General features: G+C 37.2%; 1 protein-coding gene across 1 annotated transcript in view; it reads right to left on the bottom strand.

Moving 5' to 3' along the window:
* GALNTL6 (polypeptide N-acetylgalactosaminyltransferase like 6) overlaps window positions 1-24,295 on the bottom strand; it is a 1,129,500-nt gene that overhangs the window by 712,125 nt on the left and 393,080 nt on the right. The window contains exon 2 of the mRNA XM_008705050.2: window positions 8,330-8,438. Coding sequence (XP_008703272.1) covers window positions 8,330-8,438 — 109 coding nt within the window. The remainder of the gene's footprint in view (window positions 1-8,329; window positions 8,439-24,295) is intronic.

The following is a 24,295-nucleotide window of genomic DNA, read 5'->3' as shown; positions in this document are numbered from 1 at the left end:
AGTAAATTGAATTATTGTAAAAGTTAATTTTGTCTTATTTTTTAATATAAACTCATTGAAGTTCAATAAATCTCCTGAGATATTTCTACTGCTTTTTTCATATTATAATGTTGAAGGGGTTTTTCCCCTAATGTCACTCAATTCAGTTTCAGCTAAATTTTGTTTTATTATTAGCCATATAAATGAGCATCTCAACAGAATGCTCACAATCTTTTCACTTCCATTTTACATTTTCATTATTATACAATGACTGTCAGAGGAAATCTTTCATTAAAAGTTAATTTTAACCTAATGAATAATAATGAATGTTATTTTGGTAATACTGCCTAATGTTGACCACCTCCCAACAAATTTCATTATGAAATTTACTGAGAACACATCATAGACGTATAAATTATTCTGAAATTATTAACAATAAACAGTGCTCATTGTTGCTAGTAATAAATTTTTTTAAAAAAAGATGCCAGATACTGTTTTTAAGGGACAGGAGGCATCAATAAAAGATGACCAGGAGCCATTGTAGTTACAGCTAATTACCATTGTTTTACTTCCCGGATGCAAAGTAGTTACAGTATCTCCCAGATGAAGCACATTTCTGCTTCTCATTCTGTTTGGCTGGCAATCTTGTTCAATTATGTAGAATAAAGACATTTAAGAACAGAATGGGTCCCTGATCAGCACTAAAGTGAGCTGCTGTTTAAAGGAAACTAGGAAAGCCTATTGTTAATCATTTTAAAGTATGGTACATTCCTACATCTCAAATAGTGTTTAATTCAGACTCTTTAAATGTTTTGCTATGGAAATTCACAACAATTAGGTATGAACACGTGTTAACTTAGATCATAAGGTTTAAGGGGTCCTGGGATCCAATCTCCAGAAGAGAAAAGTAGTAACCATGTTGTGTCAGGTTTTCACAATACTTTTTTTTCTTTTTCTTTCTTTCTCTCTCTTTTTCTTTTTTTCTTTCTTTCTTTCTTTCTTTCTTTCTTTCTTTCTTTCTTTCTTTTTTCTTTCTTTCTCTTTCTTTCTGCCTTCCTGCCTTCCTGCCTTCCTCCCTTTCTTCTCTCCTTTCTCTCTCTCTCTCTCTCTCTTTTTAAAGAGGAAGAGGGGGGCGAGGGGCAAAGGGAGAGAGAGAGAATCTTTTTTTTTTTCTTTTCTGGTTCTTTCTTTCTTTCTTTCTTTCTTTCTTTCTTTCTTTCTTTCTTTCTTTTTCTTCTTTTATATGTTAGTCACCATACAGTACATCATTAGTTTTTGATGCAGTGTTCCATAATTCATTGTTTGCGTATAACGCCCAGTGTTCCATGCAATACATGCCCTCCTTAATATCCTCCACCTGGCTAGCCCATCCCCTCATCACCTCCCCTCTAAAACCCTCAGTTTGTTTCCCAGAGTCTATAGTCTCTCATGGTTCATCTCCCCCTCTGTTTTCCCCTCCTTCATTTTTCCCTTCCTTCTCCCTGCTATTCCTTATGTTCCACAAATAAATGAAACCAAATGGTAATCGTCTTTCTCTGCTTGACTTATTTCACTTAGCATAATGCTAAGAGAGAGAGAATCTTAAGCATGCTACGTGCTCAGCATGGAGTCGACAGGGGGATTGATCTCAGAACCCTGAGATCATGACCTGAGCCAAGATCGTGACCTGAGGCGAAATCAAGAGTCAAACGTTCAACCAACTGACCCACACAAGCGCCCTCACAAAACTTACTTATACAGGAGTGCCATTATTCAAAAAGTCTGATTCAATGATTGAAGATAATGTCATGATTTAGAGCCCTTGGGCAAATGATTATATTATAAGGAATTGTACAATTTTTAATTCATTAAATAAATAACGTATATAAATATAGATAATTTCTATAAAAATTAAGTTGGGTAAAGGGATAGAAAATGAATGAAAAGGACTATATCTATATATGATAATATGGTGACTGGCAGAATGTCTAAGCAGGTGATATATAGTCTTGTGAACTTACTGAAGGAGAGAGTGGGTTGGAAGATATGAATTAGCAATGTTCCAGGAAGCAGGAATAGCAAGTGAAAAGTCCTGCAACCTGCTTAGTATCCTTGAGGATAAACAACGAAGCCAGTGGAGAGACTAAATGTCAATCAGTAGGAGACCAGGGCAGTGACATAAGTAGGGATGGATCATGTTGGATCTCATAATCAGGGAATAGATTTGGATTTAATTTTGAATACGATGACCAGAATTTGTAGGCTTTTGAGCAGAGAAGTCAAATGATCTGATCAGGTTATATATTTCTAGATGATCCCTCTGGTTGCTCCTTGAAGAGCTGACTATGGGACAAGAAGATCAGTTGGGAGGTTACTAAAATAATTTAGGTGACAGAGATCAATGGTTTGATGTCAATAACAGTGAAATCTCCTTCAACCATGCTGCACACTTTTCAAGAGCCACTGTAGTTCATTTTTGTCTATTTTTCTTCCAGAGTTTGGAGCAGTATTTGAAATGTAGTGACATTAAAAATTATTTTTTGAACAAGTGATGAATAAATGAATAAAATGATAAGACTTAAAAAGACTTCGAATATTCAAAACTATCATTAGCTAAGACAAATGGAAGTAGTGAAAAGTTAGATATAATTTCATAAGATTCCTGAGGCTTATAGTGGAATGCATGACTTGATATGATTATATAAGGGGATAATCTGTTTTAAAGAAATAGATCAAATACCAACGTTAAGAACAGCTTTTTTTTCGTGTTGCGGTCACATATACTGAAATAAAAAAAAACAGTGATAAATGCAGTGAAAATCTTTAGAGCTAAAATAAAAAGAAGACTGGACAGGACAGTTTTCAGGACTAAAAATAAGTGTTTTCTATAAATACAGATGAGCAGTCTTAAAACTGATTTCATAAAACACACGGGCATATGTGAGCTTGCACACACACACACACACACACACACACACAAACATACACACCACTCTAGATGGATTATGCGAAAGGATGTTTTTACCACTTAGAAAAAGATGTTACAAGAATTAGGAAACACCACATACTAATTAAGGAACAGCTACCTAAACCAACTGCATTTTCTTCTCAACATCTGGTGCATGTTATTAGATCCATAGTTCAGGGATATACCATAGGCAGACTTACCTTGATTTCAGAAATATATGGACCTTTTTTTCCCCCCAAATTATATATGGAGAAATGCCAGCTGGATAGCTTTCTAGCTGCTATAGCATTTATAATGAATAATGTATAATATAACAATATGTATTAAATAATGTATCAATATCAATTTATACTCTGTCTTTAATATTATATCAAAGGATTCCCTATTTCAGTTCCTTCCATTCCACTTTTATAAATGATGTTCAAAAAGCATGCTTTTCAATTTTGTGATACAGTACTACTCAGAAGGATAGCTAAACTGTTAAAAGATAAAATCTATGTCAATAAATTCTCAAATGAGAGTTTGAAACTGAAACTAACTCAATGGGACACAATGGGATCATATATAGAAAATGTATGATTAGAAAAAATAGTCATGCTAAAAATATGACTTAGTAGCAATTCATGAGAAAGAGATTAGAGAATTAATTGAATGAAAGCCAACTTTATCTGATATCAAGGTAGACCTTTATCATTTCAAATTTGGTTTCCCTCTTCCAGGAAGCCTTCCTGACCCTGAAATGCTATGTGGATACACTTCTATACTTAAATTAGTCTGGTTAATACTAATCCCGAAACAAAGAAGTATAAGATTATGGAATAATAAAAACTCTGGGTTTCTTTGAACATTAGATAGAATTCTTCTAACAAATTCAAAGAATCCTCCTAATTTACTATAACTCTAAGGGCACAGATGTTCCAGAAAAGAACCCTGATACTACACCTAAGGTCTTAGGGTCTATCCTTTAGTTGCTTCTTTTCTGTTTTTATTGTTTTAATGCAAGAAATGTCCATTTCCTGAAAGGTGAAAGCCATATCTTCCTCATTACTCACCTGTGGTGTTTAACAACATTCCCCACCCCCCAATAAATCAACTACTAATTAAAAACAGATATTTAAAATACCTGATATTTCAAAAATTACCAAATATGCCTCAAAGATGTAATTGCCAGAACAAAACATAAACTAACAATATTAATAAGAACATTAACAAAGATATTTAATGAAATACATGCAACCTAATTTGCTAATGTACTTTTCAAAAGATTATTGAGATTTTATCAAGAGGTAGTTTCTAGATTTTCTTATTTTTAAGATAATTTCAATATTTAAGTAGGCCAGATATTTCAAAATGTAACTAAAATATAACTAAAACATAAGAAACAAATATAAAACATTAGACCACAGAACAGTGTGAGGTACTTAAAGTGGTACTGAGAAGGGAATTTAGAGTCCTAAATGTGTGGTCTACAGTAGAAAAGAGGCTGAAATTAAGGAGCTATGAATCTATTTTTAAAATTTAGAAGAAAGTATAGTAGTGAAAGAAAGTCAAAGAAAAGAAATAATACATATTAGATGGTAAATCAATGAGAAAAATACAATAGATAAGATAAAGTAAAAAAATTGGTTTTTGCAATGATTAATAAAATTGACAAGTTCCTTGTTTAATAGATTAAGAAGAAATGAAGAAAAAAGTACAAATGATATTTGAAAGAAAAAGCAACATAAATTTAAGTGTTGCAGACATGAAATACTGGAGAACATAATGAATAAATTTGTTAATAAATATGAATACTTAGATAGAATGGATAAATTGCCGGAAAAATACAATTAATTGCAGGAGAAACAGATAATCACTAGTACTATAACTATTTAAAAAGGTTAATGTAGTAGTTAAAATTCTTTGCTCCAAAAAAAGTCCAGGTCCAGATAGTTTCAGCTACCAGGTCTCCAAAATTATTAACAAAAATATAATTCTCATGTACAACAAGCAGTTACAATTGTAGAAAAATAGAAATTATTACTCAAGTAATTGATGAAGCTATCATTACATTGTTACCAAAACTTGACAAGGGCTCTGAGAAAAACTCATGTCCCATATTCACTCACAAATAAAGACTCAAAAAATGCTGAATAAAATATTAGCAAACCAAATCCAATAACAAATAAAAAGACAGATTTAGTCTAGAATTGCAAGTTTGATTTCCATTACAAAATCAATAGAAATAATTTACCCAAATGACAAATTAAAGGAGAAAATTTATCTTATTATCTATTTCAATAAATGCAAACAAACAAAAAAAATTTGATAAAAACAACATTCATTTAGGTTTAAACAAAAATAAACCAAACTCTCAGCAAACTAGATCCAGAAAGCTTAGGAACCATAATAAAGTATATTTTTATTAAATAGAGATATAAAACCTTAAAGTAGTGTCTAATTTGCTCTAGTCAGAATTATAACAAGTCCAGAGTTGCCACTAGCAGCCACTATTCACCATTACACTGGAATACTTAGTAAGTGCAGTAACTAGAACTAAACAAAAAGAATGAAAATTATAAGATCTAGAATGGAAAAAAATAAGCACTGTCATTACTTGTAGATATTAGGAATATCTACATTGAAAATTCAAGCTAACCTATTGGTAAACGATTATAATTAATAGAAGAGTTCAGGAAGTTTTCTACATTCAAATAAATATTAAAATTTATTAATACTCTATAAACATCAGATTTCTAGGAATAACACTAAAAAAAATCTGAGAATAAAATTATAAACACATCTCTAAAGATAATAAATAAGCAACAAATAAATGTAATATATGCTATAGAATGGACGATTCAATATTGAAAAATAGTCAACTATCTCTTAATTTAATTAACCTCTACTCAAGAACCATGTACAAAAATATTTATAGCAATATTATATATAACCACCCAAACCTAGGAACTCCCGAAATGCCCATGATCAGGAGAATGTTGTAGACAATTAAATGGTAGAAATGAATCAACTAGAACTACACACATTGACAGAAATGAATCTCAAAAATAATTTGGGTGAAGAAAGAAAGTCATGCATTATGATTCAATTTTTAGATCAAGTCCAAACACAGGGAAAATGCAACAGTATTTGTTTAGGTATACATAAATAAGTAGCAAAAAACTACACAGATGATCCTTTTCCTCGGCTTAGATATAAATACCAGAGATGTTTATTTTGATTATGCACCTGTTTATATATTTATGTGTGTATAGTCCTTTTATTTATGTTCTATTTCATATAATTTAAAAAATGATGAATTTTAGTCTATTATGTCATGTATCTTCCAGTGAATCATGTAACATCTTAACATTTAAAAGGTTTTTTTTTTAACTCCATAGAAAATTTACGCTTTAGAAAATTTGTTATATTACCAATTTTCTTTGTAGGTCAACTTCCCTTGGCCCAAATAAGATGAAGGCATCAACAGCATGTTTATACAGGAGGCAGAAAGAGTCATATGAAACAGAAATAAATGTGGAGTACTGGGTTTTGTATCTAAAACTCATCAGTACAAGTGAAGGTTAGGCATACCAAATCAAGTGAAAGAAACTTAGATGAATTAATAATTATAGTTATCATTAGTTGGGTTTCAATATGTCCAAATAATTGGCCAGTTACTTTAGGTATATCTTCTTTAATCCTTACAGCAATCCTGCAAAGAGTAATATCAGAAAGATAAATTGATTTGCTACTCACACAGCTCATGTACAGAACAGTTAGAATCTGAACCCAGGTGTGTTTCTCCCTTGCATATATGCTCTCCTCATTACTCCATATTGCCCAAATATTATTTGATGTCTGACAGTGGGGTGTAATGGAGCATGATAAGACCTGATTTTTAATCTAGCTCTGCAGATTATTAACTGTTTGACCTTGGATAATATTTAATAAATCCTTAAGGACTCAGTTCCATATTTTTTCTTTTTTTTTTCTCTTCTTTTTCTTACAAATTGGGGATAATAATAACTACTAGATTCATTATGAGGTGTAAATTAAATTCATATGTAAAGTTATCTAGTACAAAATATCTGTTCAATAAATTGCAGCTTCAGTTGATTCAATTATGTGAACATCTCCAAAAAATTTTAGCATCCTGGGGTTAGAAAGAGAAACAGATGGTTAGATTCATACAGGGCTAATGGAGCAAATAGAAGAAAAAGATAAGAGAGCCAGGAAAGTGAGGATGCTGGTAAAGAACTCTCTCATGACTATTCCATTCACAGGGTCATGGCCAAGATGGGGAGACAATGAAACATGGCAGAGGCTGGTTCTCTGACAAACAGAGAAAATCCTTGGGATGAGCAACTTTAAAAAAAAAGTTGGAGGGAGAGGGGAGCTTTTTTTGAGGAAAGGAATGGAAGAAGAAAATGAAAGAAGACTTTAATTAGGTCAACCACAACCAACCCAGAGCAAAGAAGAGTTCATAGCCTGAATAATTTCACAGCTATTTAAATACTCTCACTCCAGTCTTCCTGATGGGATGACCTATGAGAAAGGTTGACCAGGAGGACCTCACACTGTGCTTAGTCACAGTTTTGCTGCTGATTTGACTTGGAAAGCAGTGTCTCAGTGCTGCTCAGATGTCTTTACCAAACAAGAGCTTCTCTATTTCTATGACAGCCTCACTATGAAAAAAAACAGAGTTCCTCCGGTTGAGTAAAAGCATATGGACTTCCTACCATATGTTACTCATGTTCATTTGATTTCTAATTATATACCTTTCTGAATTCCTGTTACCAACAACCTAATTTACAGTCTTCCTACAAGGACTTAATTTTTCCTGTTACTTTTTCCAAGAAGTAATATGTTTTCTCTATCTCTATGTAGCCCAACACTAGAATTCTGCTGCATATATACAGACCTACTTGATTCTTTTTAACTGCCTGCCTGTTTGCTCAAGTGTTGTCAACCTCAGTTCCCCAGCTCCTGTGATTCACCGGCTTGCTGTAACCCCACCAATGCCTAGAATTGTGGTACCCCTTCGATGTGCATTGTCAGTTAGATATCCCTCAGCCCTAACAAATGAACCAAGATCAAGACAAATGTCTACCAAGGCAAGTCTCACTGATAAATCTCAATATATCCCCAGGAATTATTAAAAAGCAGCTCAGAAATATGAAGCATCATAGATTTCTAAAACTTGTATATCCTCTTCTTCAGCTAATATCGCGAAAGCTATTCGTTGTTTGTTTTCTCTCTGAAATTTAGAAATTGTTTTAATTCTGTCCAGCATTGACTCCAACACCCCCACAAGACACACCTTACTGTATGCAGAAGAAATGCTAATTAGAGATCCTTTAAGTGACAAATGAGACACTGCAGTAAGTAAAGTAGCACTTTGGCTTACACTGAACTTCATACCTGAGCGCATAGCCTCTTTCTGAATGCTTTCATAGTCATGCCAGTCCTTTCTTCTCAAACCATCTGTCCATGCATAGAATTGCCCATCTCCCAGGCCCAGTGGAAGTGTCTGTGGAAAAGGAAAGTATTCAGAGCATAAAAAAGAGGCATTTCCTTTTGCATGGTAGGCAAACACACCGAGCACATAATAGGCAATCAAAGAATATGTGTTGAATAATGATTCTTCTAAGTACACTGAAAAGAAAGCTATTGCTAGTGACAAGATTAATATACATTTTAAAACCCTTTTCCAGCTTTTAAAATAAAAGCATGGGTCACCCACAACCCCTACCATTTCCTATTTTGTTTCATCAGAGACATGAACTCACTGTATCACCTCCTCTGAGCAAAATACTAATAATGGTATTAAACGGAGTTGATTTTGTTCGTGATTTGTACAGTTTCATTCATTTTGATCAAGTGTATTTGAACCGCCTGATAATAATATTAGCAGCCATCCAGTGAGCGCTCACTATGCACCAGGCACTATGTTAAACACTCTGTGTATAAAAGATTGTTTAATCTTTGTAATAATCTGTGGTTGTAAATCTCCATTTTTCTGCCGCTTAAAGTAAAGGCCCAGAGAACTAAAATAATTTTAATTAAACTGTAGTGGCAAAGTCAGAACTTGGAACAGTTCTGTTAAGACCAAAATTGTGGTCTTAATAAGTATGAATACTGTCTCCCATCTAGATTTCTGTGAAAGTATGGTACATGGTTCCACTTGCCGTTGAAATCAGCGCCTACTCAACAACTAGTCACAACATATGTTTTACGCTTTGGTAAAACCCAATATGTTCCAATGTCAACTTGAAAATAATATTTGTGTACATTGCTAAAACTGCTTTTTTGGTGTTTATTTTTGGTAATAAGCAAATGTTTTGAGTGAAATTTATTTTCACAATCTTAATACTCAACATAATGGAAAATAAATGTTTTCATATTCACATACCATTTTTCTTTTATTTGGTTTACTTTTTGAAATAATATATCTACAGAATGAAGGGAAAAAAATGTAAAGTTTCAATTTAGATAAAACAAAAGATGAATCATTTCAGTGAGGAAATTGTACGCTAAGAGGCTTTCCAAGGCAAATAAAATGTCTTATTTCTTAGTTTGAAACAGTATGACTATTGTGCTTATGAAAAATTATCTATCAGTCCATCTTTGTAGGTTATAAAGGATCCACTTGTTTGAAAGGATGAAAATGGAGCTTGACATTAAAAAAAAAAAGTACTTAAAATCAGAAGAAAGATTTGCCAAATCAGGTGACTGTTATCTAGATATTTAAAGGGAGTTATTACAAGAGTGGTGATTTCAGGAAAATGAAAACAATAGAAGAATAAACATATAAGGATGATGAAGGGTTTATGTAAAATATTAAGGATAACAAGAATAAATTTTAGAAGGAGGATGACAAGAAAGAAAAGTTATGGAGAGTTAACAGAAAAGAATATAGTAAAAATAGAAGAAAAATGGAAAAATAATTTTGGAAAGAAATTTGGGCTTATAATAGCAAACATTAAAAAACATGTCATGTGTCTTTTCTAATTGATAGTGATCACATAATTAGAAATTTTACCAAAACTCAGCTGGCAATCAGAAGTTTTAAATAATCAAATAGCTTTAAAATGCAAAACTCATGCTTTGTCTCAAACTTGCATTTGCAACAATAAATACTGAGCAACAATGAAAATCCTTTATACTGATTCAGGTAATATCAATTTATAAACACCACTTTCAGATTAAAATAGATAATTTCAAAATAAATTTTGACATTAAGCATGAAGATATTCTTGTGTAAACTCCAAATATACAAAACTCTCTCTGGTTACCTATTGGTTCACAAACAGGCCCCCCAAAAATGGAGGGCAGGGAGAGCCCAAGGAAAGAGGCAGGCCACTCCAGTATGGTAGGTGACAGGTGTAATAAGCAAGGGAACTTACTATGAAGCTTGTCTTGGGCACCACTAGACAAGTAGATCCTTGCACAGGCCCACCAGAATCTTAAAAGTTTATATAGAGACCTTAATTGGGTTCAGTCACATAAGCAGTCCAATAGTCTCAACAACACCTTCCTCTCTCCAGCTGTTGTTTTAAACAGCGAGTGCAGGAATGGTAGGTGGAGTGTACGTTCCAAGGACAGGGGAGGGGTGAGGAGCCTCTGATTGCCCAGGTCCCATTCTCCTGTCAGCTGTAGTCATGTATGTCCTCATAATGATCTCTTCCAACACTTCACCCATCTTGACCAGCTCTTACAATCTAACACATTCCCCCTCTTCTGCAATGCACCCTATGAAGTCAGCAAGGGTTTTATTAGCATGGAAGCGGTTCATTTGGTTGCTATCTGGCTGCATCTGAGGCAGAGGTCACAGCAACAATATAGGCACATACAAGTAAAAATACAAGTTAAGATAATGATTCCTAAAATAAGTAACTTTTTTTTTTTTTTCTCCACCAAGAGCCCCACGATCACAACCATTGATTTACTAAGTCCTCTAGGCTTGGGGTTAGATTGCTCAGGATGTTTACTTGTATCCTCATGTGATTTAATAAAAATGATACATTAACAGACTCATCAGGTGTGAACACACAACATTCTGTTTGGATAATGGCACAGGCTCTTCCTTGCAGGGCAGTAAGAGTGTTCAAGGCCATACTAGTTTAGAGGACAGCTTTTCTCATTTGAGACATTTCAGTATTCAGTAAAGACAGACTTTGCTGGCTATTCTTTAAGGCTTGCTGGGTGAATTTAATGAGGATTTCTATGTGTGCTACAATGCCCTTCAGCCCAGTGGAGGAAACAAAGATGGTAGTCAAAGGACTATTCTATTGGAAAACAGAACGTGCCTACCTGGTCTTAAAGAAAGAGAAATTGACAGCTTTAGAAACTTGACCTGGTTGACATGTTGGCTGGGGGAGGCAGCACTGTCAGGCATGAGGAGATGGACTGGGGAGTGGGATATGCCAGACCAGAACCCTCACCCTCTTCCCTCTTGTGATGGTGCCTATCCTATTCCAGGCATACTGCTTTCCAATAGGTCTAGCTTGCAGCAAGACAATGAGATACCAGTGGAGAATGAGTAGTTCCAACCCTCACCCGGGTGTGCTAAGTAACTCACCCATCCCAGTAGGACATCTCATTGCAAATTCCAATAGATAATTCCTTTCCTAGGTATGATGGGACTTGGCGTTCTCAGCAGCACAGCCTATTGATCCCACAACTTCCATACCTTTATAGTACTTGGTGCCTTGGCAGGGGTCCCCAGTCTGGTATATGGGGCAATAGAGCCTACTGGTTGACCATAAAAATGTACTAAAGCCTCGACAGTACTTTGGTCCACCTGGCCAAAGAGGTATTGCCTGCTAGTAATCTAAACTGCTGCTTTGATATTTCATTTTTTTCCTTTCTACCAACCCTGCTGTTTTGGGGTTAGAGAGAAGATGAAATCTTTATTCAATGCCATGTTCTTTTCCCCAGTCTTGCACATCACAACCTTTGAAATGCAACCCCCCAATCACCATCTACTCAACGAGGGTATCCATACATGATACCCAGCTTCTCTAATCCTCTAAGGGTGTCAGCCTGGTTTGCACAGAGACAGAGGGAAGCTAGGGTTAAGCCAGAGGCAGTGTCCACACAAACAAAGGTATGTTTAGAAGCCCCCTAGGAGGGAGGGGGCCAAAATTTGCTAATATCTCACTGTTTGGGAATGCTGCTGTTCGGGAAGTCTGCCTCAGACTCCTTTGACAGTTGCCTTTGGCATTGTTTAGAACACACAGAACATGCTGTTACTGTATTAAACAAGTCCGTGTATGTCAAGGCCAATGTGTCATCTTTGACAATACACCATCCCACCCAGGCACCATGGTGGTTGCTCTTTCTATAAAACCAATCTGCTATATCTACTCAAGGGTCAGTTTATGGCTTATACCTAATCCCGAGCATCAGCTTCCTGATTGCCAGGGGGTGTCGGTGCCTTTAGGAATCTAGACTTAGAAGACAGGTTTGCCTCAGGCTATCGCAGGTAAACCCACATGTGTTTCCTCACATCCTGACCCCACAAGGGCTTATTCATGATCATTCAGCCCTCTGGTTCCCATTGTCCAAGCTAAAGGGTTAATCCCTTTAGAACAACCCAACTGTCAGTGCAAAGAGTTGAAGGCCAAGTGATCACCAGCCAAACCGTTATTAGTTTAGCCTACTGGCTGCTGTGGTTCGTTCCTGCTTCCGTCCAGATGGTGTCAGTGTTGGGCTGAATAGCAAAAGCTGTCTCTGGATAGAGAGCCCTGAGAAGATCAATCACTGGGAATTTCCCCTGCTGCTTCTCTACAGGACAGCCTAGCCAACACAGGAACAGGGGCAGGGGCATTTGGAAGACCTACATCTTCTGCAGTGCCTAGAAGCACCTGCCTTCCTAGAGACAGTGGGCTGGTGGACCTGGTGCTCCTCTGCTCTAAACAGCATGCTGCCTAATAGAAGTGGGCATTTGAGCCAAGGCGGAAGTGGGTCAATGAAACATATTCTCAACCCATCCCTTGATAGGAAGGAAAGTTCTTAACACAGTGCGCCTTTTTTTGTGAGAGGCTCTATCTGGAGGAATGCTGCTCCGAACTATGGATCTGTGGGGGTGTATCAGGTTTCTGCTCCCTTCCTGGGTCCAAAATCCTAGGGTACTCTCCTCTTCTGTTGTCTCTGCAACAGTGCCCAAGTCATACCTTCTAGAGTCACAGATACATCTAACTCAAATGGTAGCTCTGCTTGAGAGATGCTCAGAGCTTTAAGGAGCTTCACTAGTAGTTTTGCTTTCTCAAAGGGGGCTTGCTGCTCTGATGCCCAGTCCCACACACGCCCTTCATTTACCTGGCAGTATAAGTGACGGAGACACTGCGAGCTGGGGAATAAATGCCCTTCAAAACCCTCAAATCCCTACAAAAGCTTGTACCTGTCTCATGTTCTTAGGGGTCAGGTAGGCTTTTCAATCACAGCTTCTGGGACAACCCACATCTTATCCAACCAGATGATTCTCAGAAACTTTATGGTGGTGTCTGGGCCCTTGAATTTTCTGTGGGTTCACTGCTCATTTTCTCCCTTGCAGATGTTCCAGCAAAATCTGCAGAGTATCCTGCTGCAGAGGTAAGTCCTTACTTGTTAACATTATATCATCAATTTAATGAGCCCATTTCGCTGATGTGGGAAAGAAGAACAGGAGCAGATCTTGGGCTGCCATCCCATGATATAATGCAGGGTCGTGTAGGTAGCCTTGAGGAAGCACTTGAAAAGTCCTTTTTTGCCCCTCCCACATGAAGGCAGATTGATCTTGTGACTCAGCAGTCAGGAATATACTGAGGAAAAAAACCCAAAAAACCCAAAACCAAAAAAACAAAAACCCTTGTAGAGTCCAGTACTGTATGATATACTCTTAGGCCTGGAGCCAAGGTATCTAAGACGGTAGCAATGTTGGGCAAAGCCACGTGGATTGGGAGCACTACCTTATTCAATTCTCAGTAGTCCCTGGTCATCAGCCATAAGCCATTTGGCTTATTTACTAGCCATATCGGGCTGTTGAAAGCACTCTGGGAAGGCATATAATACCTACTTGGTACAGTGCTTGGATAGTTTTTCCTATTTACTTATGCCCCCAGGTAATTTATATTATTTGGCAGTTACCAATTTTCATAGGGAGTGGGAGACTTACTGGTTCCAAGTTGGTGTTACCCCTTAGTGCTAGTTTGATTGCTCTAACCCAGAGGTCGAATTCACCCAAAACGTTTTTGCAGAGTTTGACCTTTTAAGATATCAGTGCTCAATATGTTTTCTGGTATAGGAGAGAGAAAAATTTCATACTCTTGGGGCGGGGGGTGGGGTGGGTGAGGGGTGGAGAATGCCCAATTTGCAGTGTCAAAGGGATCTTCCTGACCACAACCATTTGCCTTCCATAACCATTGTTGGCACTGAGGGGTCTAGAAGACATCTGAGGGTTATGACGTATTAGAGAATATTTATCTCCAATATCAAACAGACCCAGCACCTTTCATTTCTGGGGCACCCATGAATAGTGAGCTCAACAGGAGGGTTTTGATGGCCTCCAACAGCACTTACCTGGAGGCACTCTTGGCCTGCATCTTATACTTGGGGCATGGTGGCCACCACTCCAAATAGGACTGTATCCCTGAGGCCTCTGCTGGAGCTGGTGGGACATCAGAGGTAGTAGAGGCAGGGGAACAGATCTAAACTGTTGTTCATGTTTTAAAGCTTTCCACAGGCTGGCCAACAGTGCTGAGCTGCTGTTCTATATTTTCAGGTGGAGGTTCCAGCAGCAATGAGGTCAAACCACATTTGTTTCTGGGTTATTTTCATCAAACCTTTTATAGCTAGTTGATTGGGATAGCCTTTCAGGTTTTCAAGTTCCCTCTCTGTCTCAGGTCTTTCTCACAGATAAGTACCCATTCCTGGGATTTGCCAGTTTCCCCTCTATCAGCAATGGATTACCCAGTATTATAAATGTCTTGTTTCAGGCTTTAGATCAGCATGGATATCAGTGTCCCACACCAAGTGCTGGGAGTGGACTGGAGAATCTTTGCTTTCATTCCTGCAGTGAATGTGTGAATGTGGCCTGATTGGGGCCTTTAAAAAGGGGCATTGATGGCCTATCCCATTTCCAACTCCCTAAATGTTTGCTGTACATCCTCCATAGATTCCCATGCCAGGATCTCACTTGCCCATGGAGATCCTCTCCTTGGAAAAAGCCTCCTTGCAGTCTAGAAAATCCAACATATAAAGGAGTGAGAGCTCCCCTGAGAGCTCGCTGTGGTACTCCCCTGAGAGCACCATGAAGACACTGCCAGAGTTGCATATTTTCTCTGCCTCCTGCCTGGTCAGAGAAATGCTATGGCTCCCCCATAGCCACACTAACCATGTGTGGATGCTTTCTCTGGCCTTTTGCTAGAATTTGGCAACTGTATCAGCAAGCTCAGTGGGAATATACTTTCTCATCATGAACATTTCCTGAATTGGGGGTGGCCCTACTGGCTGGGGTTGCTATTGCTGTGCCTTTGCTTTCCTTTGGCTGAGGGGTCAGACCCATGGGGCATTTCGTCTGTTTTACTGTCAATCATACAACATCCTCCTCTTCGCCCTCCTCCCCTTCCAAGGGATTCCACCTCTTAGCATCCCAATCAGGCTTTGTCACAAGTACTTGGACTTCAATCCACGGGGGCTTAGACCCTCTTGCCTCTGCAAAATGGCACACTAAGTTTTCCAACATTTTATCCTGCTATCCCACCTTGCCTGCCAGCCCCAAAGCTAGGAGAGTAGTGGACACTGCAAGTCCTTCTCTAACCTTAGCTCTTCTTCCAACTCCCTAACTCTAGTTGTGTTAGGAGTTAGTTGGACAGATAAGTAGACAGAGCCAGGGTCCCCAACAAAAAATATGAAGTCAGGACAGTTATGACAAAACAGCGCTCACATCCTGTTTTGCAGCTTAGACAGGAGCACACTAGCATTCTCTTTGCAGAAATGACTTCTGCAAACATCCTAAAATGAAACAACCACAAAGCATTTATCACTATTGTGGGCTGGAGCAGTTAAGACAGAAGCCCCCACATGCCAGCCCAAAAGGACCATCAGGCGTAAACATTAATCTAATAGGTAGACAGATGTGTGATCAAAACCTTGATTGGCATGACTCAGCACCCTGGTTGTTAAAGCTAGTTCCACAAAAGAGCTCATAAAGACCCCTAAACTCAGAAAGTCCAAGGCAACCCTCCCAGGTCCCCCCGCCACCTTGGGAGCTTTGTACTATTGCTCAATAAACTTCGCTTTGCTGCCTACCACTCTTACTCTGGTCCACCTCGTCATTTTTCAAAGCGCATGACCAAGAACCAGGGACATTAAAGGAAAAGAAATCCTAAGAGTTGGGCATCACTGGCCACTGAACTGCCCACGGCAGAGGCCAGCCCACTGCACCTGCCACTCTTCTGTCACAGTGCTCTATATAGAGTTTCTCATCCAATCGCATCAAACCAGCCAGCATTTTCAGGTGTCCCCATGCTCACGTGTTGGTCCACAGCGTCTAATACACAGGACACGCCTCCTGGTGGACAGCCACCTCGTCATTTTCCCACAGATGCATCCTTCCCAAAGACCGTTTCTTTTGTCTCCTAGCTGGCTTGCCGGTTGTTGGTTCACAAACTGGCCCCGTACGTAGAGGGTAGGAAGAGACTGAAGAAAGAGGCAGGCCAATCCAATGCACTGCATAGTGCGTTTAAGAAGCATGGAACTTACATACGAGGCTCACCTTGGGCTCCGCAAGACGAACAGATCTCTGTACCCAGCCACCAAATCTTTAAAGTCTTTATGGATGCATTAACTAGAATCAGGTCAGGATATATTCAGTCCAAACGATCTAAACAACACGTTCCTCTCTTATGGCTATGCCCTTTAAACAGTGTGGGAAAGTTGGTAGAAGGACAAGGGAGGGGTGAGGATCCTCTAATTGCAACATCCTGCTTGGGGGTCAACCAGCGGTCATGTCCTTTCCACGACCTCCTCCAACATTACCAGGCACGTTCTATTTCCCTTATTTTGATTCACTTGATGTAGAGAATTCTTAGCAACTGGCAATACGAAGCAGATTGAACAAAAGAGTTAATCTTCGCTTTCTCTAGACATTCTATGAAAATGACAATAAAGTACCAGATGAATCAAGAAAGCAGATAGTTAAATTGACATAAAGTTTTTGTAAATGGCTGAGATTATGGAGAGGGAACACTTTTAATGCCACTGAATTTTGAAAATATTTAAAATCAGAGGCATCAGGTATCTCTGAGGGTGAAGTTAAAGTTCAAAACAAAATGACTGGCATTTTTATACAAGGCAATTCGATTCTCCTGGGTTCTCTTATCAATTCCAAAGTGATTTCTGAGGCCCACCCACTGTGCTCCCCACCCACAGAGTGGTGGATTTTGAATGAGAGAAGATGTTTCCAGGCTATTAGAAACCACTGAAAACAAGGGTGCCAAGCTATAGTGAAACTCAAGGTTCCATGTAAGTTTATATACCAAACATTGTTGACCAAAGCTATCTGCCCCTACTTGACTCCCAGAAAGCTGCCATCCCCTTGCACCCCTTAAGCAAGAGACAGATGCTATCTGGAGAATTGAGTTGAAAGAGGTGGGGTACTGCTTCTAGGTATATACCCAGGTGTTACATGGGAAAGTCCTCCTCAACCCATAAAACTTTGTAGTAGTATTGCCACTGCTTCACCTATAAGTATGAACAGGTAGCCAAGGATTACCAAATATTTGGGAGACCTTTTAACATAAAATTCAAAGGCCAAAAATAAAAAAAAATATATAATAAATTTGAAGGAAACAGAGAAAATGTAAGGCTCAGAAAAATTCTTCCCTGCCCCGAAAATCTAAATTCAATTCCCTCAAAGAGCTTTAAATAAAAGCTCTTTCATAGAAACAGAAATTAAAAAAAAAAAAAAAAAAAAAAAGCAGCAGCAGCATGTAGAGAATTAAAAAAAAAAGCTCTTGGAAAATGAAAATGAGGTAGCAAGCATAGAATAATTAAGAAATAGTTTGGAAAACTAAGGGCAAAGGAAGACTACTAAGATAAAGGGGAAAAAAACAAAAACAAAAACAGAAGAAACAAGAGAGCCAATGGCAAAGTTGTAACATAGAAGGAAGGGAGTAGAATGGCAGCAAGCCTAGAGATCCCCCTGCCCTGAATGGCTCCGCAAAAACCCAAACAAACAAACAAAACCCCAAAAACAAATAGATAAACTTACTCTTTGCCCACTTTTTAAAAAGTTACAGTTCTTCTGAAGAGATTGGGGTGAATTAATGATGCATGCATAAAAATAGAAGCATATGAAAATTGGGACAATTAATAAGACTAGACGGGATAAAAAACAATGTACAAGAAATAAATTATAATTATAGCACACTATTTGATTCAGGTATGAACACTCTTAACTAAACACTGGTTTAACTAAAATTGGTGTCGTAACTCTACCAAAGGTTGCGGGAAAGGGTGGAAAAAGATCATTAAATACACATTTTATATAATAGGAAAACAATAGATAAAAAACAAAATGAAAAAAATCAAGCAACAGTAATACACACATGCTATCTACAAATATAGATGCATATAACAGAGTAAAGATAAAATATTGACATTGTTGCCCCTGGGTATCAGAAAGTACAAGTAGAGGGAAATGGGCTAGGAGGTTGCTAGTTACCATTATAGGCTTTATGTTATGATTACATTTACATTATTTACAAATATTACTTCATATAAAAAAATAAATCTCAAATAAAGTTCCTTATACATTCTTGGCAGTTACCAGCACTCCAGCAAGGTGTGTTAGCATCACGAGAAAATTTTATGACAGCAGAGGAATCAGGTTAAAGCAGATCATCTGAAACGGTGCTTTAATAAAGGCTATCTGAGGATTTGCTACACTAATACCTCTTCTTATCTGTATCAGTGCTTCTCACAGACCGGCAGCGTCAGCATCACCTGGGAACTTGTTAGAAATACAATTCCCTGGTCCCAACTCATGCCTCTTAAATCGGAAACTTTGAGAAAAGACAGACACAGAAATCTATGTTTTAACAAGTTCTCCAGGTGATTCTAAGGCTTGCTATAGTTCGAGAACCACTAATCCATATGAATAGGAAAGCGATGCGATTATCACATTAAGAAAACATGTCAGACTTATTCACAAAACATGCGCCATGATCTACTGAAGAATCTTTTTTTCTTCCCCAGGGCTGATGACCAATATAAAGATTAAGTGTGTCTGCATCCTTTTCACCTGCCAGAAAGGTAGGTGAATAAACCTACATCAGTCCCAGTACATTTATATAGAACTGCCCTGGTTCTGACAGCTCCATCCAGGAAATGACCCATCAGTATTCTGACCTTTCCTTTCACATGAGCAGTCTCCAGCACCCAGATCAATTTGCTTCTCTCCTGGGTTATACCATGTGTCCTCCCTATGATTACAGTAGTACAGATCCATTATCTCTGACCTTGTAAAATAAATATAATGAGTATCGTACCTTCATGAGGCATGCATTGCAGACCCATCATTCAGTCGGCCATTTATTTGTGAGCATCTTTTGTTTTTCACCTTGCAGACTTTTTATTCATTGCAGTGTCACTACACTACAAATAATTGACTTGTAAAAATTACCAGGGATGGCAGAGACTGAATCCATTAAGTAGAAACCATATGCAATAGGGCTGAATCCCGGAGCCTACTGAAAGATAATATACTTGAGAACGGGTCAAGAGAAAATGTTTCCAAGAGTAAAACATGACTTGTAGACAATGAGTTTACCAAAGGTAGCTAACTGAAACACTTTCTGGGCTCAAAAATGTAGCACGAATGGGCAAAAAACTCAAGTGTGCCACTCTAGGAATGGATAGATTCTTGGGTTATCTAACTACTACATTTAACTAGTGAATAATCTTAAAATATGTCTCAGGGGCTGTCTGCAAAATCCAGGTGAATAAAATATCTTGCCCCTGCCTCTAAATTAGAGTAGTTTTATATGTTATATATACAGATAGTGATGACATTGAAAAGACACATTTGTAAATCTCTATGAAGAAAAGATTGTCTGTATCCTAAAACCTATCTTAGGTTTTATAAATCAGCAACCAACGGGCTTTTATTCTTACAATCAACCATAAAGCTACCACTATACTTGCTCCTTAGAAGACAATGTGGTGTAGCAGAAGTACCCTGGATCCAGGGCCAGAAGACATAAATAAAAATATTTTGAAACCATGTGCAGGAAATCTACATTCCCTTTATGTCCCTCAGTTATGAAATATGTGAGATTCATATATGGAATTAGGATAATAAAAATAATATCTACCTTGCCCACCCTAAAAGGTTTTTAAAGTAGTAAATCCGATAAAGCATGTGAAAGCTCTTGGCTTATCCAAAAGTGACATAGAAATGCCAGTTGTTTTCGCCATCTAGGCTATTTTTTATGGATATTTGAGTTATTTGCATTGCTCTTGAAACATTAGAACACAGTTGCAAGGTAAAATTTATACACCTTTAAACAAATACTAACGTATCTGAGCCAAACTCTATGACAGTAGATGTTAATAGCATATAGAGATGGGTGTGAAACCTTATAATGGGTGTAAGTTTCTAAGCCACATGGAAGATGTTCTAAGCTAATAGAACACTACGAAAAAAGCAGTATAATGGATGGTATGGTTGGGGAAAGGGAGATGAGGAACACTTCTCCTTCTACAATTTTATCCTTATGTGAGTCAGATTATGAGCTGGAGTTCAGAAGTGCTGAGGTCACATAATTAAAAGGCTTCAAGATCACATGTCTAATAAGGGCTAAACTAGAATATGAACTAAGTCTGCCTTTAAATCTTATGAATTACTAAAAATAAACAAATGTGGAGATTTTTATGATTCTCTCATTATTCATTTATTCAAACTTTACTGTATAAAGTCATTCAAGTATATTAGAAAATAAAACTAGAGAGATAAGATGAAGCCAAAAAAATTCATACACTTCCGACTTTATACACTGAGTCACAGGGAATCATTAAAACCTCTCAAACTGAAGAGTAATACAATGAAATGTTATGCAAATGTTAGTTTTGCTGTTCTAACATCCTCTTTCCTCCTGAGTTTGAACCCAACTACAGAACACGCAGTGGGCCTAGAATAATCTACAGAGAAAGTTCTGCATTTTTATATACTCACAAACATATTGATGAGTTAGTGTCAGAACATAAAATCATTTTTTTTACTGGACAGAAATCTCGTTCTTTACGTTCTGTATAAATTCTCAGATGTGATATCGTTAACATAATTCCAAGATACTAATTAAATGAAATAAAATAAAATAAAATAAGCCTTGAGCTGGTATCAATCACTGAAACCTCATCTCCCTGTCAATTTTGTAAAAATGGAGTCTGAAGGGGAGTTGAGAACTCAAACATATGAAGCAGGAAGGAGGCTGTACTAAGGAGTTCCACCTGTATTTTTAGATTTTAAAATTTTTCAACAGAATCCGGAAATCTGAGTTGCTATATAAAATATCTTAGTTTTAAAATGTTAAACAAATTCAAATATTTACAAAATACATTGTATAAGGTTATGTCTTCCAATATCCAGGCTACAGTTACCATTCCTGAATCCATGCCAGACTTATGCCATGATCTTAATCTTGACCTCACTCGGTTGCCTTAGAAATTGATGGCACTGTCTTTTATCTGCTGTGAAATTGGCTGAGATTACCAAGACCTTGAGCATAGAAACCTATCCTCTGTATTTGTATTGGTATCTCAACTCCTGAGAGCAGAGAATGATTTTTCATGTATCATTTTAATAAAACTCATATAGTCTCTCTGCGAGGCGGCTGTGTAGATCATTATAACTGAAGACAAACACTGAGGCAAGACGGGTGAGGAAATCGGCAAGAGTGAAAAAGTCAGAGAAAGAGTAAGTTCTGGTAAATGGTAACTAAACAGAGCTCTGTTTTTTTGTTTTTTTTGGTTGTTGTTTTGTTTTGTTTTGCTTTTTAAAGATTTTATTTATTTATTTGACAGAGGGAGAGACAGCGAGCGAGAGAGGGAACACAAGCAGGGGGAGTGGGAGAGGAAGAAGCAGGTTCCCAGCAGAGGAGCCCGATATTGGGATCGATCCCAGGACTCTGGGACCACGCCCTGAGCCAAAGGCAGACGCTTAACCCAGGCACCCCCTTTTTTGTTTTTTTTTGAGCATGAAAAAGGCAAAACAATTGAGTGGCTTGATGCTCAGCACCCCAGATAAGATCATTTCTTCCTTATGATAAAGTTACATTGATCACACAACTTGCAGAATGAAATTGTGTCATATAGTAATGGTTATTTTTATTATACAGATTCCGGTATGGAATTCATTTGCAAAGAAATAAGAAAGGATACTATCATACTTATGTTATAGTAATATCAACATTTTATTTTAAGTAACTATATTCATGTAATACAAGGAACACACAATTTGAGAGTTCTACTAACATCTTCTGCTTCCTGTTCCAATCTCTCTGAAACTATTTTTAATGAGATTTTCATTCTTTGATCAGTGGGAAGATTTAAACATTTTGTTTGCAAAGGCAAAGGTCACAGATCCTCATTTTATGATTTCTTGGAGTGTTTGTGAAGAATTTCTGAAGCGGCCTCCTTATTTAGATCAGACACATGTCTGGGTAGCTGAAAAAGAAAGAAAGAAAAAAAATTGTGTTTTAATTTTCTTCCCCACATTGTTACTTCATAAATTTCATTAACCTTATAACCAGAACTAATTGTCAGTAAACAGAAGTTTCTGTTAGCAACCAGAGAGATCAGTAGCAAACTATTCTCCTGTGAATAGAGGACAATACTGTTAAGAGTAATTTGTTTGTTTGTTTTAGTTAAAGAAAATAACTGTTAAGTGTTTGATAAAAGCTTCCTTGGTATTAAACAGGGGTAAGAACCCAGCAGTACCCATAATCCAGCTGACGTACTATATTTTTGTTTTAGCACACAAGGTAGAATAGTTGTGTTAGTGACCCTCAAAATTACTATAATTTTTACTTTTTTCCATCACAACAGAAACATGTTAACTCCTGATTGCCATGCAGCAGCATACCTTGGAGAAATATTCAGGAGATCAGCATCTTACAAAAATGTCAAATTTCCTGAGATTTTTTTTTCATCTCAAAGTATTCACTTTGTGATTCCTAAGGGGAAAGATTAAAAAAAAACAAAAAAAAGAAAAAAGAAAAGAAAAAAAAAGAAAGAAAGAAAAAAGAAAACTTAGTATAGAAGTGGACAGCCTTTCTGTGAAAATTTAAAAGCAAAGAAAGATCATGTCAAAAAAACATATTATATTAACCTTCAAGAATCACCTGGCCCCCTGGTGAAGGAGAATCCATACACTTGCAGTTTTCTGGGGGTATAAAGCCTGGGTTTCATGACCCCCTGAACTTTTCTTCAGAAGGACATCATATGGTGCCTCTAGAATTCCACCCTATCAATTCTTCAAGGAAAAAACATAGCATCCTCAGTTGTTCTCCAGAATCAATATTATCTTAAAATGTGACTCTATTTTCTTATTAATCTGAGCTCACTGTGCTATATCTAAAGGGAAACATATAACACAGAAAGATGAAATGAGGATTAGAGAGAAGTGAAGATCTTTTTAAGTATGATAGTGACAAGGAAACCAAAATAGAGTGTCAATTCTTTCTCCAAGTTGTATGTGTCACCTGGTGCTTTTATGTAACTACCAACAAAATAAACATCAGAATAGCACTAAACCCAGAATGACAACTGAGGATATAGAATTAGTTCATAATTAAGAAATGATTAGACTATTGCATGGCTTAGCCATCTATTTCAAACTCCTAAAATATCACTGTACAAACATATGCTGAATTCAGGCATTATTATCATTTTCATAATAACTAAAATCATCAATGCATCAACCATATGCGTGCAAATGTAGATAACCTCAACCTCAACGTTACCTTCAGGGCGGTCTTTTCTACTGTTAGAATTGTTGCAATTTTAAATGACCTTGATAGTGATAATTTTAAATTTTTATCCGAAGGAAATTTTCCTAAATGGTGAAGACAGCTGCAATATGCAAACTTCACACTGTTTTTGAGCCTGTCTGTCTTAACAGCTGAGTTGGTGTTTCAAGTTAGTTCAATCTTCAGGAAAATTTAGTAAAGGTAACATGGTGAAACATCAAAAATATAACAAATATTTATTGTCAGTTGTATCACAACCTAACAGATTTAAAAATAATGAATCATTGGTAAATCAGATTTATTGCTGAGAGATAGAGAGCAGAGGGTATTTTTCCATGTTCCCCTTCCACTATCAGTATTTTAATGCTGGTAT

The sequence above is a fragment of the Ursus maritimus genome, unplaced genomic scaffold (assembly GCF_017311325.1).
Source record: "Ursus maritimus isolate PB19 unplaced genomic scaffold, ASM1731132v1 scaffold_11, whole genome shotgun sequence".
Classification (NCBI taxonomy): Eukaryota; Metazoa; Chordata; class Mammalia; order Carnivora; family Ursidae; genus Ursus; species Ursus maritimus.
The sequence above is the reverse complement of the archived record's forward strand: the minus strand, read 5'-3'. Positions and strand labels throughout refer to the sequence as shown.